Genomic DNA, 15,876 nt, shown 5'->3' on the forward strand with positions numbered 1-15,876 from the left:
GACCTGGATATGGCTGAAAAGAGTAAATGGAATGTGAAATTGTAGTGCAGTACAACAACAGAGAGATCTTGTGCCCGGAGTAATTCCTTTGCACAGTGTAGGGCTCCAAACTGATAATGGCCAAGTTATTGAGATAGTGACAGCAAAGATGAGAAAAGCAATGAAAATTGTAAGGAAACCAAAGCGATTATAAGAGAAAGTTTAGATGTCTGGTCAAGCAGCAAGATCCTTTTCCTTCCTCCTTCAGTGCAATAACTTATCTCATGTGGCTCAGCTGTTTTCCTGTACCAGTTCATGGTTTTCTGTTTGGTTGTTCATTTGTTTGTGGGTGTTTTGTGTTTTTGTTTTTGTGTGTTTGTTTGGTTGGTTTTGTCTTTTCACTTGGAGGAGATCTTGGGTGACAAATCAACACCTGTAATGATGATCACATTAACCAAGGTAGAGATGATGTTCTCCTCCACCACAGAGCAGTATAACAGCATTAAACTTGGTCCCAGAAAGAGGCTGCCGGCAGGATGGGCTCAATTTCCTGAGCTCCTTGGGCATGGTGGTTGTTCCCTCTGCATCACCATGGATATAGGCCAGGTCCCTCTGACCTGCTTCTCTCTCACCCACAACACCAGAAGCCCTTCCTTTTTCCCTGTCACTGCTGGGCTGAACATCCCTTCAGTGGTGCCTAGGCTGGAGAGCCCCTAATGGCTCCACAGCAGCCAAGGCAGGCCTGACCCAACAGTGTCCATGAGACAGCAGGAGCTGAAGGGTACAAAAGGTGTGATGCTGTGGTGTGACTGACTGTGGCCTGGAAGAAGCCCCGGTGTAGTGGGCAGCTCCCATCATTGCCCTGTTATGTCATTTAAGACATTCCACTGGAGTGGTGAGCATTTAATAAAAAGGAAATGGCAGGGGCAAAAAGCAGCTTTTTTCTGCCCTGGAGGTGCCTTGCCCCGCTGGGGGCTGTTCCCTGGGGACTGGAATGGGCTGCCCTTCCCTGGGGACAGAGGAGAGCAGTGAAACTGAGGAAGGATTTGGAGCAGAAGTTTGATGAGGAGAGGCTGATGGAACTGGGAGGATTCAGCCTGGAGAAAAAGAGGCTCGGGGGGACCTTGCCACTGTACGAGTCTCTGACAGGAGGACGGAGCCAGGTGGGGCTCTGTCTGTCTTTTCTCGCAGGTAGCAAGTGACAGAACACGAGCAAACTTGCGAGATTTAGGCTGGCTATTAGTGAAAATTCATTCATCAGAAGGGTGGGTCAGGCTGGGAAGGGCAGAGGCGAAATCACCATCCCGAGCGCCGTTCAAAAGGTGTGTGGATGTGGCACCTGGGCACATCGTTCAGCGATGCGCACACCAGTGCTCGATGGTTGGACTCGATGATATTAGAGCTCTTCCCCAAACTAAACGATTCCAGCGGGGAGCAGTAAAACCTCCGCTGCCTCCCCGGGAATCCCGAGCGGCCTCTCCCCCACGCGGGGCCGCTGCCCCTCCCCAGCCCGGCTCCGCAGTCCCACGTGTTTTCCCGGCAAAGCCGCTCTGCCGCCGCCGCTTTCGATTCCGGCCGCTGCCGCTGTGCCGAGCGCTGCCGCTGTCCCGGGCACTGCCGCTGTCCCGGGCACGGAGCGGGGCCAGGTGAGCGACGGGGACATCGCGCCGGGCAGCCCGGGGAGGGACAGGGCCAGGCGTCGTGCTGGGAACCCCGCGGGGGTTTGGGGGCTGGAGGTCTGGCTCTTCGCTCCCCTGCTCTTAGGGGGATGCTCGTGCCTTATGCGAAAAGCCGGCATAGAGAACGGAATCACGGACGCTGGAAAACTCCTCCGAAGTGGAGTCCAAACTTTAGGCGAGCAGGTGGTTTGTGCGCCCAGGCACGAGGTGGGGCAGAGGTGGCAAAGTGGGGCACAGCCTGGCAGGTGACACTGTCGCCTCCTCCATCCGCTCCCGGTTCTCCTGAGCTCTCCCCACTCGCTGCCCCATGCTCAAGGCAGGACAACCAGAGTCGGTGCTTCTGTCCGGAGACACGGGTCTTGCTGGACATGGGGTTTTTTTCTCTCTGCTAGGTGAATTATGGCACAGGACGATGTGCCATCTTGCCCTATTGGGACTTGGCTGCCAGCTCCACCTGGTTTTCCAATGCAGCTTCCCTGGTCTCCAGAGAAATATTAATAACACATTGTTTGTTGTAGCCCATCCGATTAGATCTGGAGATCTGTGCACACACAGCTCTCTCTCGATAAGGGATCTTTCATCTAATGATTCACGTGTGCTACATTCTCACTTAAACTTTGTCCATATTCTGAAGGAAAAGCAACTTGTTTTTTCCTCTTAGATATAATGGAAGACGTGATTAAATATGTCTCCAAAATAATCAGATTTATGCATGTAAATAGAAATATTCCCATTTTAAATGCCTTAATCAAAACCAAGTCAAAGTCAAACCTCCACGAGGTATTAACCCCTGGGTACCATTTCTCTGAACCACTCCTCAAACGTTTTACTTAAATTATCACTTAGCTATAGTTTTTAGGCTAGGATGTTACCCTTCCTTTGTTCTGACCGGATATTTTTGCTCGTTTCTCCATTTTTACTAAATTTTAGCTGGGGAATTCCCTCCCTGCTGATTTCACTTTCATTTTACTCAGTCTATTGTTCATTAGGTCCCGACAGATAGGGAAGGGCTTTGTGCCTTAGCACGTGGGGAAAACAAGGCAGTGGATATTATCCTCCAGATTTGTTGTTTGGTGATGCCCACACTGGTTTTGGGGCTGGTACTCTGTTTCTGGTAAGTACTCTGTGCCCTCAGAGCAGACAAGAAGTTGGTAGATTTGCAACAGGGAGTTTCACATTTCAGTTTAATTTTTCATGGCCGAGAACTGTGCGAATGCCATGTTGGGGAGGGGAGGTTAAGTTTTGCAAAGTATGTTAAAGAAGGTTTTGCATTTGAAGGGCAAGGATTGGGGCTCAGAAGTTTTCTGCCTTTTCTTGGGAGGTTTCTGTGCTTCATTTTGGGATCAGAGGTACTTTATGAAGGTAATTGCCAATCATTCCTGATGGCCTTGTTGAGCAGAGCAGTAGTATACGAGCTGTGCAGTGTGGCTGAGATTGCATCCAACTTTTCAGTGTTGGTTTTTTCTTGAATATGAATCTTTCATTAATTTGTGTGAGTCTACTCTTTGCCTGAATGGCTTTCAGTCTTCATTGGCATCAAGGTCTGATTTTATTCGTTTATGTATGTATTTAATATGGCTTTATTAAGTCTGTTGTTCTTGATTGGATGGTGATTGTTTTCCCACCTGCCAGGTGCAGAGCAGAGTGAAATTTCCCTTTGCCCTTTCTATTGAGAGGTGGGGAGCTGGCAGTGGAGGGCATTTTCAGCCCCCTCCACACAAAACTCTTTCGTGAGAGCTGCGTGGTCTCACAGCATCAGCTTTTCACAGTTTTTCGGGGTGTGACTGGCTGCCTGACTCGAGCAAGATGCTGCTGCTTTACATCAGCTTCCACAGAGGAGCTGACAGCAGCAGAGTGGCATAGCCCAGCTCAAACCAAGAAAGTTGTGATTTCCATAGAGTGTTTCTCTAAAGCTGTCTTCACTTGCATCCTAGGGCACAAGGCTTATTTTCATGAGACCAGGAGTGAATCCTCAAATGTCGAGACTTGGTGCTCTCTGCTGGTTTGAGTGAGAACAGATGAAAAGCACCACAGGTGACCCTTGGATCAAAGGCAGAGCTTCTAGATTTGTAACTGCCATGGCCTGACACATCTACATCAAGCTCTGTTGTTGTTATCCCCAGGCACATGCACCAAGTGAGGCATGTCCCACGTATTGGGGTATGTCTGTCTGTGTGCCATCTGTCTGCCTCCAGCAGATCGATTCTCTGTCAGGATATGGAGCAGAAGCCACCTTTGCACTTGATAGTTGGAAGGAGACTGATTACACAACAATGCAGGTAGGAGACCACGTGCTTGGATTTGTGGGAAAGAAGTGGGAATGGAGGTGACATTGTCACCGGAGCAGAAATTAGTTGTTCATCCCCACAAAATGAGCAGCAAGAACAGTTGCCTGAGCCCTTTTCAGAGGGGGTCCTGCACAAACTTGTGAACTGATATAGAGCTGAACAAATAAAGTAAAAGCTGCACACACAAGGAAAGCAAAACAAGGAATTAATTTACAGCTTCTCGTGTGCAAGCAGGTGTTCTGCCATCTCCAAAAAAACAGGGCTCCACCATATGTAATGGTGATCTGAGAAGAGAAACATCATCACTCTAACTCCCTGCCTTCCTCCTTCTTAGCCCAGCTTTATGCTCTGAGCATGATGTCCTATGGCCAGTTGAAGTCAGCTGTCCTGGCTGTGATCCCACCCAACCCCTTGTGCATCCCCAACCTATTTGTTGGTAGGGTGGAGAAGCAGAAAAGGCCTTGACTCTGTGTAAGCACTCTTGAACAATAACAAAAGCATCCCTGACCTCCCCAGAGGTCCTGGTATATGTGAGAGGTGCCTGGGATGTTATATTTGGCAGATGGTCATGGCAGCAATACAGATATCAAGAGCTTGTCCCTGGCTGGCGCCAGAGGCTCCCAGGGGCTGCCCCTGCCCTTCCCAGAGCTGTGGCAGGCTCTGTGCAGACAGGGACTGGCATCCTTGAAACCCTCATGACTGGGCTCAGACCTCTAAACTGGGAGTAAGAGTAAGAAACTCTGGGTTAAGCCAAGGGGTAGAAAAGCAGATCAAGCCATGCAGGGCTGTGTGGCTGAGCATCTCTTGTCCTGTGCCCACTGCTACCCTTTGTCTTCATCCCTCCAGCCCCCATTCCAGCTTGACGATCCAGACCTGCAAGCATCTGTAGCCAGAGCCCGCCCCCAGCTCGTGGAATTCCTCAGCCGCTGTCCCGACTGGCTGTTCTCCATTTCCCAGCAATTCATCCCCCAGGGGACCCTGGGCAGCCTGGCTGGCATCACTGACCCCAGAGAAAAAACCTCAGTGCTCCTTGACCTGCTGGAGCAGGCTGGTCCTGCTGCCTGGAAACACTTTGCACAGTCTGTCTGCATGGAGTATGACCTGCCCCTGGACCTGGAGGTCCTGCTCATGAGCTCTGCAGGAGAAGGTAAGAGAGCTCAGGCCAGTTTCCCCTGACCAAACACAGCCAGTGCCTTGGCCACCCATTACCATCACCCAGTCTAGGCAGTGGGACCACCAGTGCCCTCATGTGCATGGCCTTGTTTTTCTTGGAAGCACAGCTCCTGGCTTAGAAATGTAATTTGAGGTAAAAAAAATACCCTGACATTAACACATGAAACCAATAAAAATTGTGCAGCCCCACTTCCAATAAAGTTGAGATGCAATTTTTTGGATGGATTTATTTGAAGGAGAAAAGACTCCAATCTCTTTGTTCTGTTTACTTTTAGTTTTATATATATATATATATTTTAAAATTTTCCTGGTCCGGAAAGGCAAGGACTACAGAACTCTTAAAATGACCACAGAAAACCACTTCTTCATATTTCCTGTTAGCAGAGGCAGTGGCTTTAGATAAAATGAGGCAATTCATAAGGACCACGATCAGTTAGAGTGTTTTGCAAACCACACAGGGTGTGCACACTCTGCTTTGTGAGGGCCTGTGGCACCAGTTAAGCTGTGTTTCTCCTTTAATGTGTTGCTTTATCTGGTGATTAATTCTTCTCTTGTGCATGAAGTCTTACAGGGCAAGTCCTTCTCAACTGTACTGTCTTTCACATCCTGCTTGCAGTAACTTTTATTAGTTGCATCAGTTGGGTGGATGCAACCTTTGTAACGGAGTGCAGCAGGTTAAACTCTGTTTTGGCTGAGATGAAACAGGGCAAAGACCAGACAACCAACAGGGAATGTGGACTGGTGACTGAAGCTGAAACAGTTTTCAGCCTTTTCAATACTGTGACATGTCATAAAAGATGATATCTCTTAAGGTTTTGAAGCTTGCTTATACTGGTTTCACTTTCATAGTAACAGCTGAGCATCACTAATCCTTGTGAAGGTGAATTGCTTCTGGTGATGCTGAGCAGGTTTCATGGCAGCTTCGAGATGTACATTGAGTCAGAAAAGGCCCTTGACTGGGCTGCCAGTGGTTTATTCACAGAAAACCCTTCTTTGCAGGAAAAGTAGGGTGTCCCTTTTGGCCCACAGTGTAGTTTTAGATCAGCCAAAGCTGCCCATACTCCGAGTTTGTTTGTATCAGAGAGTAAAGTTGTTTTCACCTGCCTTGAAAGCAAAGTTAACTGCACTGTAGAGCAACCTGGAAGGAAAACTTCACATGGGGAGCCTGAAACCTGGATGTTTGCATCCCTTATACTGAGTCTTGGTTTGCACCACTGTCTGTGTTGCAAGATGCTTGCCTTTTGTCTCTGGCTAGCCACACCTCAAATTGCAAGAGCAGAATGCTCACATTAGCCCTAATTAATTTCCCATTCAACTCCTTTAGGTAATTTCAGCCAGACAGAAGAAGCAGGCAGAGATACAAGACTCCAGTCACCTGTGCTGAAAGGTAAGGCTGGAATAGATCCTGGGCACTGTGCTCTTGGAGCCTGGGGAGGGCTCCAAATGTCCCAGGTATTCACCCTCAGCAGTGCCAAGGTGTGGAGAAACCACTGCTACTTCACATTTCATTGATCTGTTCTTGGTGCTTTGGACATGAATCTTCTCTGGTTTTGTTTTCTCTCCCTGAATTTCAGAAAAGCCTTGCTGGCCCCCTGCTAAGGAACTAATTTTAGTTTCTCTGTGGAAATCTCCCACCCACTCTAAAAAAACCCATGCTTTTTGCACTTTTGCTGTGGTCATCTCATTGGTAGGTGGAGAAAGTTGGTTTGGATTTTAAAGGAAGAGCAGAAAAACTATTCAGGTGTTGATCAAGCAGAAACCACTCCAGAGTTGTCAGAATAGGAGCTTAAGAGAACAGACAGTGGGGCTTTCTTCAGGGCTGGGTTTGGAACTGAGACCTTCCTAGCTGGTACAGATCATGAAGCTTTTGCCTCTGCTTTCTCCTTAGATAGACTTTTGAGTCACAGCACTGCAAATGTCACACGACACTGTCTTGTGTGTCATGTGCAGATTTTACATCTTAAAAATAATAAGAAAAATGTGACCTTTGCCCTGCATCCAGACTGCTGCCAGCTGCTGTGGTGCCCTAGTGAGTCCATCTTGCCACTTGCTGGTGGAGTGGAAATTTGAAAATAGTGCTGGAAGTTACTAAGTCCAGTTAAGAAAGACATGTGGCTCTCTCAGCTCTGGCCATTCTTTCCATCTGACAGTGCAGCATAAAAAATCAGGAAATTACCCACCATGAGCAACGCTGGGAGTTAGTGGGCCCTGCATTCCCCAGAAACATATTCCCTGCCACATTCCCCGGGATATCAAAGCAGTTCCTCTGTTCAAAGTGAGGCAGGTACATCATCCAGCCTAGAAAAAAGGCTCACCAGGGAGGTGCTCGTGGCCCATCTCAGGAAAAGCAATTTCATAATCTCAGTCTGCATTTACAAATAGTTTTGTCTCTCCAATTTTTCCTCTTCAGCCCCCCAAATGCTTTGCTGGAGGGTCTTGCCCAGTTTTAATGTGCTGCCATTCAAAGTGCTCTTCTGACGTGGTTCTGACCTTTCCATTTTCAGGGTCTGCTCGCCGTCGCCGTCACAGCAGCTCTGGGAGTGACAAGGAGGCCAAACAGCGACGACTGGGTGTGTGGATAGTCCAGAAGCTGTGCTGGGCTTCCCTCTGAGGAAAGGATCTATTTAACATCTTTGCAGAAACGCCTAAGAAATCAACTTCCAGCATTAAGAGGGAGCTAGTGAATAGGGAATAATATACAAAATACACAGATACCTAAATCTCATCTTAGAGGTCGTAAAATGTAGTTTTCATATGAAGCTGTTTCATCTTTTCCCTGGATGTTGTTCTTCTTTGGCCCCTGTGAAAAATTAGGAAAAGTTAGAGGTTATTTTCAGGAGTTCAAAATTTGTCATTTCTACCCAGCAACCTCTGATCAAGGCCGTTGTTTCTCTGTCTATAAGTGGTAGTATTTTGGATCTGTCATGATCTGAAATACTAACTCTTTCACCCTCATACCCCCTCTGTTGTCTTCTCTCTTAGATTCATCTCTGAAGTACCGGCACCTCCTCATCAATTCCATCCGCCAGAGATATGGAAGCAGGAGAGAAGCAGAAGCACAGGCACAGACACAGCCACTGCCTTTCAACCAAGCCTTTGTCAACGTTGTCATTCATCAGAGCAAAGCCCCCCGCTTAAAAGAGAGAGCAGAGAAACCCCGAGAGGACGTGGCAGGAGCTCCTGAGCCAGAAGAATGTGCAGATACAGCTGTGAAGGTGTCAGATCTGCTCTGTAGGGAGGCCCCAGCAAACACGACGAAGGTGATCTTTTTGTTTGGTAAACCAGGTACAGGCAAGACCAGGCTAATGCACAGGATTTGTCAGAAATGGGCAGAAGGTGTCCTTTCTCAGTTTCTCTTCACTTTCCTCTTCGAGTTTCGGCAGCTGAATTTATTAAAAAGAAAACTGACCCTGAAGGAGCTTTTGTTTGACGTGTTCCTTGAGCCAGAGGACAGCCCTGATGCAGTGTTTGAGGGCCTCCTGGAGAATGCCCAGCAGACACTGATCATCTTTGATGGGCTGGATGAGTTTGCAGCTAACATGGATGTGTCACTGTCCTCTAAGAGAGACCCAGCTCTTACCTCCCCTATGTCCATATCCCAGCTCTTTGCAGAGCTCTGCCACGGGAAGCTCCTGCCTGGTTGCACAGTGTTGGTCACCAGCCGACCTAAGAGGCTGCCTGACTTCTTATTATACACAGTAGGTGTGTTGGCAGAAATTTGGGGATTTGACCATCAGAAGGTTGAGGAATATGTTGGCCACTATTTTCGTCAGCATTCCTTCAGAGAACGAGCTATTGCTCACGTGAAGAACAACACCAAACTGCTCAGCATGTGCCTCATCCCTGCTCTGTGTAACATTGTCTGCATCTGCTTGGAGTATTTGCTCCTGAAACACCAGATGAGTGTGGAGCTTCCTCAGACTATGACACAGTTTTATATCAAAATGTTTCTCATCTTCCTAAACAAGCAGCAAGGAGACTCTGCAGGTGAGGAGGAGACTCAGCTGAACTATAACAAAAAGGCCATTTTTGGTCTGCTTGATCTTGCACTGAGAGGCCTGGAAGAGAAGAAACTCGTATTTTATGAGGGTGATATTCCCGAGGACGTGAAGGAATTTGCTTCCTTGCATGGATTGCTGACTGTCTTTGAGGTGAAGACAAGTAGCTCTTCCCCAGAGGTTGGCTATGCCTTTGTGCACCTGAGCTTGCAGGAGTTTTTTGCAGCACTGTGTCTCATGGTGAGTCAGAGGGTGGAGAAGAACTACTTGAAGAAAAAGTTCTTCTTGAAGTCAAAGTGGACTTTAAAGAATGAGACAAAGACTGAGTTTATGGAGAGTTTTCACATATTTCTCTCAGGCTTGTCGTCAAGAGAGTGTAGGACATTTCTCATGCTGCTGGCAGAACAAGATGAAGCTTGGGTGCAGGAAAAGCAGGAGGTGATCCTGCAGTCTCTCAAGAAACTGGCAGCCACTCATCTGTCAGGGCCTAAGGTCCTTGAGCTCTGCCACTGCACCTTTGAAACACAAAACCTTGAAGTAGCCCAGCACATTGGGAACCTGCTGAATTTCAAGTATGAGTTTAAAAACATCAGACTGACAACGCTGGACATGTCAGCTTTGGTTTTTGTCATAAACTTGGGGCAGGATTTGATTTATTTGGATTTTGCAGGATGTCTTGTGGACACTGACTGTTTGGAAGTTCTGGCTGGCTGTAAAAATATGGAACACTTGAGGTAAACACAGTGAGTGCTGTGAGCTGGTGGGCGGGGAGAAGGGCTAAGGAATTGGGAGGTAAAACCTCAAGTTCGTTCTAAAAGAGAGGGAGAGATGAAGTGAGAAAATTTGATCTGAGCAACATAACTTCAGTACCGCAGAAATGTATGAAATAATGAATTTATGGGTGATTGAATGATAATAAGGTGATAAATCCATTCTGGCTGTCTTTTTGTTTGTTTTTCCATTTTGATTAAGATGAACAACAGGGTAGTTAATGCAGTAGATAAGAGGGAAGATGATAGGCATTTCTTTTCCATATGAAGAAAGGATGAATCCTGCAAGCAAATGAGAATATCAGCTTTTGGTGTGTTTGTCTTTTCCCCCTTTTCTTTACATTTTAGCTTTCGTAGCAGGAGATGTGGTGATGACTTTGCGGCTGCTCTTTCAAAGGGCTTACAAGGAATGGGGAGCCTGAAGAAACTAGAGTAAGTCTTTGTCACACCAGTGTCTTCTCCCTTCCTGTCTGTTCTCTATAGTTCCATGACATTGCCTCACCCCAGGCTGATCTGCTGTGTGCAGTGTTCAGGGTAACAGTGCTACACAGAGCAGCACAGAGACGTGTGGCTCTTGTTTTATGCTGGCATCAAGAGCAGAGCTGTGTTGCCCTGCTGGAAAAGGAGTGTGAAGCTGGTTGCAGGTGGCAGTGGCAGGCTGCTGCCTCTGTGTCTGTGTGCTGGCACATGGTGCAGGCTCAGGTCTGAGACAGGTGTGCCATGTGCTGCAGGGGATTCCAGTCCTCCCTGTGCTTGAGTTGAGTGATCCTTTCTCTTTCCAGGTTGACAGGAGGGAGCATCACAGCTGAGGGGATGACTAACTTGGTCCAGGCTGCATCACAGTGCCTCCAGCTGGAAGAAATAAAGTGAGTGTGTTGTGGCAATGACCATCAAACCAACCATTCCTTCCTTGGGATATTAATGGGAATGAATCCATGTGCAGTTTGCAGGGCAACCGGATCCGGGATCCAGAGGGGAAGACGGTGATGGATCTGTTTTCCAAAATTGAAACGCTGAAGAAAGTAGAGTGAGTAAAAATGCCTTAAACCTTGGCTACTGTGAAGCCAAGCATAGCACAGAGATGTGGGGCACCAAGCTGAAGCACAGACCTTTAAGTGCAAGCAGGACTGTGTGGGACTCAGTTTGAGATAGACACAGCCTCACAGTTCTTATCTAGGTCTTTTTAAATCATCCCAAGGGAGTCCTGGCACCGGTGACACCTCTCCAGGAATTACAGTGCATGTGCTCAGCTCAGTGCCTAGCTTGACTTTTCCTTTCCTCTTCCCCTGGATGAGGTTCAAGTTGAGATGTCTCACCTCTGATTAAGGGAGGATGGCTCCATCAGTCTTCCCAGCCTTTCCACAGCCCTTTTCTCCTGTTCTGCTCCTTCTAACACTCCTGTGGCTGTCCAGTGCTGACTGAGGGGGACAGACTGCTAGCAAAACTCCCAGCATGGGTCTGCAGCTTTTTGGGTGGAGAGAACCAGCCTGGCTGAAGGGGTTTAAGGCCTTTGAAGAGCTGCCAGGGGCAGCTGAAGCAGCAGTAGAGCTGCTCTAAGTGCTGGGGTCTGAATGTAGTTTGTGTGGTAGGACAGGGATAGACACAAAGCTGTGGAGTCAGAGACCTGCCCACCCCAGCTGAAGGGAAGAGACTCAGCCTTTAAAGGTCTCCCACATACCCTCAGGTGCAAGCAGGTGAATCCAAAATACCTGCAGTGACTGATAGAGTCCGTTCAGGAATTAATTACTGGCTTTGTAGGGTGGTTAGAAGTGTTTAAAGACACGGCAGAAGGAGGGAGGAAAGGAGGAATGTACCTGCTGCTCTTGTTTTCCTGGGCACATTATGTAACAGTTTATGGGGAATGCCAGCCTGCCCCCAGGGAAGGAGCTTATCCTACAGAAAAGGCAGGAAAACAGTTCCATTTGTAATCCACACTCCCTCTCCCATCTCTATTACACACAGAGGTTGCTGCTCTCAGGGGTGATTCCTTCAAGACTCTCAGGACCACAAGGCCCTGAGAACAGGCAGAGGATTTGTAGGAGCAAGATCTTGTGTTCCATATCTAATGAGGGTCCAGAATGAACATGCAATTAAAGAATAAATCCTCAGAGGCTGGAGGGCTGTGTTCAGGCCTCCCTGCTTTAATAAGCCATACTTAAATTGGATTTGTTGAAGAGGGAGTTTAACTGCACTGTGGATCAGTGGTGTGATCATGAAGGTATGAACTACCTCTACTAACTAACCCCAAACTGATTAACGATCATTCTGCTGCACATAGAAGAGTTATCTCTCATTCTGAATTCATGGGAGCAATAGCTTGCAGAGAAAGAACTATGATCTGATAATGCTTTTCTTGAGTTCTAGATGGAAATTTCAGAAGTTTTTTGAGAAATACCCTAATCAAAAGATCATGTGCTTCAGGATGTTTGGGGAACAGAGCAGAGGGCATTTGTGAAACGAAAGAACATGCTGTGGGGTCCAGCAGCTGAGGTTCTATTTTTCCTCATGTTCACAGCCTGAGCAACAACCATCTTTCCTTGAATGCTGTTCTCAGTTTGGCAAAGGAAGGCCTCGTGTGTCAAAATGTTACTGAACTGTGTGCCAGGTCTGAGAGCTCTTCCAAAAGCAAGTAGGTTATCTCTTTAGAAGTTGACTTTAAATGGACACTGTTTTTCAGCCTAAGTGTTGGCCAATTGAAGTGAACAAAAATCAGTTTGACTCATTTTTTCTTTTCTGTTGGAAACAAAATGTAAATTCATCATACTGTGTACTTCCTCTTTGTATTTTTATAGGTCATTTTATCCTTGGTCTATAAAACCGTTTTCAGGGTGTGATATTTCTTCTTGTATAACAAAATTTAAACTTACTTTTAAGCTCTGCAATATACCAGAAAGGAAATTCTTTACCAACTAGCATAAATTTGCTATAATTCAGCTAAGTTCAGTGAAAATTTGTGAACTTAGCCCTAGCTCTGCATTCCTTTAAATTACAGGTTTGTGGGTCTTCATGCGTCCAGGATGACAAAGGGTAGATTTTTTTAAATCGTCCTGGTTCTTGTGGTTGTCTCATGTTCTAAGTTTAACAGGCCAGAGTCATCCCTGGTGTAACTCAAATTGCATATGGCTTTTTCTTATTTTTCTTGCTGGAAGGGAGTTTCTACTGAATCTCTTTCCAACAAACTTGTGGTCTTGCCAAAAAAAAAAAAAAAAAAAAAAAAAAAAAAAAAAAAAAAAAAAAAAAAAGGAATCTTGGCCCAATCTTTTTCACAGTGTGACTGTCTCATCTGCACTGCATCCCCAGATCAATATGTGGAGTGTCCTTTGCCCCCTGAGCATGTGGCTGCTGCCTGGCTCTGGGAATGAGCTGGGGAGGCAGATGGTAAAGATGTCTCTTTACCATCCAGGCCACAGCTTTGGTCCTTACCAAACACCTCTGCTAGACACATGGCATCCTTCCACCTCTTCCCTGACACTGACCTGGGTCTCTTTTTCAGGGTGGACACCATTATTATTTATTTTTCTGGCTCATCTGGGAAAGCTCAAAGGTGAGACACTGCACTTGTGGTTATGCTGTGCTCAGCTGCACTGATTGAAGCCACCAGCTTGGTGTCACCATAAACCACAATGACAGCACCACTGGTGGTTGTCACTGTCCTTGCATCTGCCTGGCAGAGCTGGGTCTGCCTGTGCCAGGAGAAATGTCACCAAAACAGCTGGGTTTGCACAGACCTGCAGCCAGTTCCCCAGGAGCAGCTCTTTAGTGCCTGGGTGAGCTTGAGGTGCCGTGTTTCTATTGCAGAACTGCTCAAAGACACAGAACACAAACCTTGTGGTTTCTGCTGGAAAGTATTAACTGGGATCCAGGTTGTCAGATGTTTCATAAAGACATATTAAAAGCCAAATATTTTGCTTGTTTGCAGATCTTTGGATTTGAAGTTGGACGAGGATAAAGAACATGCAACTCCAACCAGACACGTGAATTTATGGTAAGAGTAGGCATTGAAAGTCCTGCTGGTGCATGTGATTTGCAGGATGGCAGGTACTGCAGAAGGGCAAGAAAAGCAGGTGTTTTCATCCTTAAGGACAGAGGATATTTCCACATGTGAAAAAGTTTGAAATAAACCTGAATCAGTAGATAAAAATGACAATAGAATTTCCATCCCGCCCAGCCAGGGGCACCCCCATCACCTCACTGCTCACCAAGGCTTCCTGTTCACAGCTTGCAGGATCACAGGCTGTCTTTCCAACATGCCAAGACGATTGTGGCCATTCTCCAGAGCTGTCCCTGTCTCTCTGAAGTGGAGTGAGTGCCTCTTTCCCTCTCTGTTGAGTGGCTGTAGGCGGGTGGTCACAGACTGGTTTGGGTTGGAAAAGACCTTAAAGATGACCTTAAAGATCATAGGTTTTCTAAAGCAAGATGGTTTGGGTCTAAAACATGGATCATGTTGCTCAAGAGCTAAAACTTTTTGTCTGATTCATGCAGAAATAAGCAGGGAAGATTGATCTGAGGCAGAAGAACAGTCCAGGCAAAAAAAGCAATTTTAGGAAAGGGAAAGCAAGCAGTTTTTGAGGGCTTTGTTTTTACTGTTAAAATCAGTCCCCACTAACTGGAAAGTGCTTCAGTTTATCAGGAAACAGGCTTGGAGATGAAGGCTGCAGTTGTCTGCTGGAAAGCCTCCCCTGTATACCAATTTCAAGGCAGCTGAAGTAAGTGTTGCCTGTACAAAACCAACCTGCCCTCTTCTGAAGGGAAATGGTTTCAAACACGCAGAGCATTGGTAGTTGCTTCACTAGGACAGTCCTGTGGGGTTTCAGGGACCAGCTAATTGCCTTTTTCTTTCTTAGTCTCAGTCAAAACTGCCTCTCTGTCACTGGCGTTTGCAGCCTGCTGAAGTCAGTAAATAGCTGCCAGAAGGTGATGGAGGTGCAGGTCAGGTATGTAGGTCTTGAATCATTCCTGGGGCTAATCCCAGTATACAAATCTGGGAGTTCTGCTCTGAGGTTTTTAGTCACCTCAGGAGTGTGGTGAGTGAAGAACATGTCCCAAGGTGGATACCAACACTGGCACTTGGTGACACATGGCTGTAAGCTGATTTTATCAGGGCCATCGACCAGAATTTGAGCACTTACAAAACTGCCTGTCCTTTCATGCATGGGGGAGTTTTAAAATGCTTCCCTGCTCTCTGCCTTGGGAAGTTTTGGAGAAAGATCTCTGCCGAGTATGAGAGCTGGTGACACCTCCTGGAGCAGAACTGGAAGTTCTCCTCTGTTACTTTCACTTGAAAGCACACTGGAGTTCAAGTATAGCAATTTTGTCTGTGCTTTATCTGGTGATTCAGAGAAACTGGATCATCAGATGCTGCATCATTTGATCCAACCAGAATTTAAAACTGATGGAGATTATTTTTTCTTGCTTTGTGAGAGTTTTGAGCACAAGTGATTTGTGTCACCACAGTTTTGCAGAACAAAACCAAACAAGAAGTCCTGTAAATAACCAAACCATGACACTGATTGATTGCTTCTCTTCTTCACAGCCTTTGTCATGATACTGCAGTCCTGAGGTTTAGAGAAGACACAGAGTTTGCTTCCCTTCCTCCTAGGTAGGCTGTATGTGCACAAATGGTGTTATCTCAGCATCCTGTTTAGTTCTTGCATCCTGTGTAGGTGCCGAGGGTAACACTCGACTTCACAGCAGTTCCTGCCTCCCACCCCAACCCCCAAATCTAAATGTGGAACTGTCTCCTGGCTTTCTCAGCCACTTGAAAAGTTGTCACTGCCTTCTGTAGTGCTTTATGTCTCTAGAGCACATTTCATCCCACAGCACCCTAAGCAGAGCAGGCTGTTTAATGACACCTGTGCTATCTGATAAGAGTGAGGGTAAAAAAAAAACCCAAGAATGCCACACCAAATTCTGAAGAGATTCACAGATCCCTGCAGTTCAGAGCACTATGCATTCTGGATCATGGTACTCCTAAATCATGAGATGTTTG

The 15,876-nt window shown here is 46.8% G+C and overlaps 1 protein-coding gene across 1 annotated transcript in view; it reads left to right on the forward strand.

The window, feature by feature from the left end:
• The first annotated feature begins 3,607 nt into the window (after positions 1-3,607).
• The window catches only part of NLRC5 (NLR family CARD domain containing 5), a 32,446-nt gene continuing 20,177 nt past the window's right edge, over positions 3,608-15,876 (forward strand). The window contains exons 1-15 of the mRNA XM_066327603.1: positions 3,608-3,937; positions 4,793-5,093; positions 6,444-6,506; positions 7,624-7,689; positions 8,102-9,851; positions 10,236-10,319; positions 10,670-10,753; positions 10,831-10,914; positions 12,403-12,516; positions 13,381-13,431; positions 13,807-13,872; positions 14,106-14,189; positions 14,510-14,593; positions 14,732-14,821; positions 15,421-15,486. Of these exons, the coding sequence (XP_066183700.1) occupies positions 3,821-3,937; positions 4,793-5,093; positions 6,444-6,506; positions 7,624-7,689; positions 8,102-9,851; positions 10,236-10,319; positions 10,670-10,753; positions 10,831-10,914; positions 12,403-12,516; positions 13,381-13,431; positions 13,807-13,872; positions 14,106-14,189; positions 14,510-14,593; positions 14,732-14,821; positions 15,421-15,486 (3,104 nt within the window). The 5' untranslated portion in view covers positions 3,608-3,820. The remainder of the gene's footprint in view (positions 3,938-4,792; positions 5,094-6,443; positions 6,507-7,623; positions 7,690-8,101; positions 9,852-10,235; positions 10,320-10,669; positions 10,754-10,830; positions 10,915-12,402; positions 12,517-13,380; positions 13,432-13,806; positions 13,873-14,105; positions 14,190-14,509; positions 14,594-14,731; positions 14,822-15,420; positions 15,487-15,876) is intronic.

The sequence above is a fragment of the Sylvia atricapilla genome, chromosome 12 (genome assembly GCF_009819655.1).
Source record: "Sylvia atricapilla isolate bSylAtr1 chromosome 12, bSylAtr1.pri, whole genome shotgun sequence".
Taxonomy (NCBI): domain Eukaryota; kingdom Metazoa; phylum Chordata; class Aves; order Passeriformes; family Sylviidae; genus Sylvia; species Sylvia atricapilla.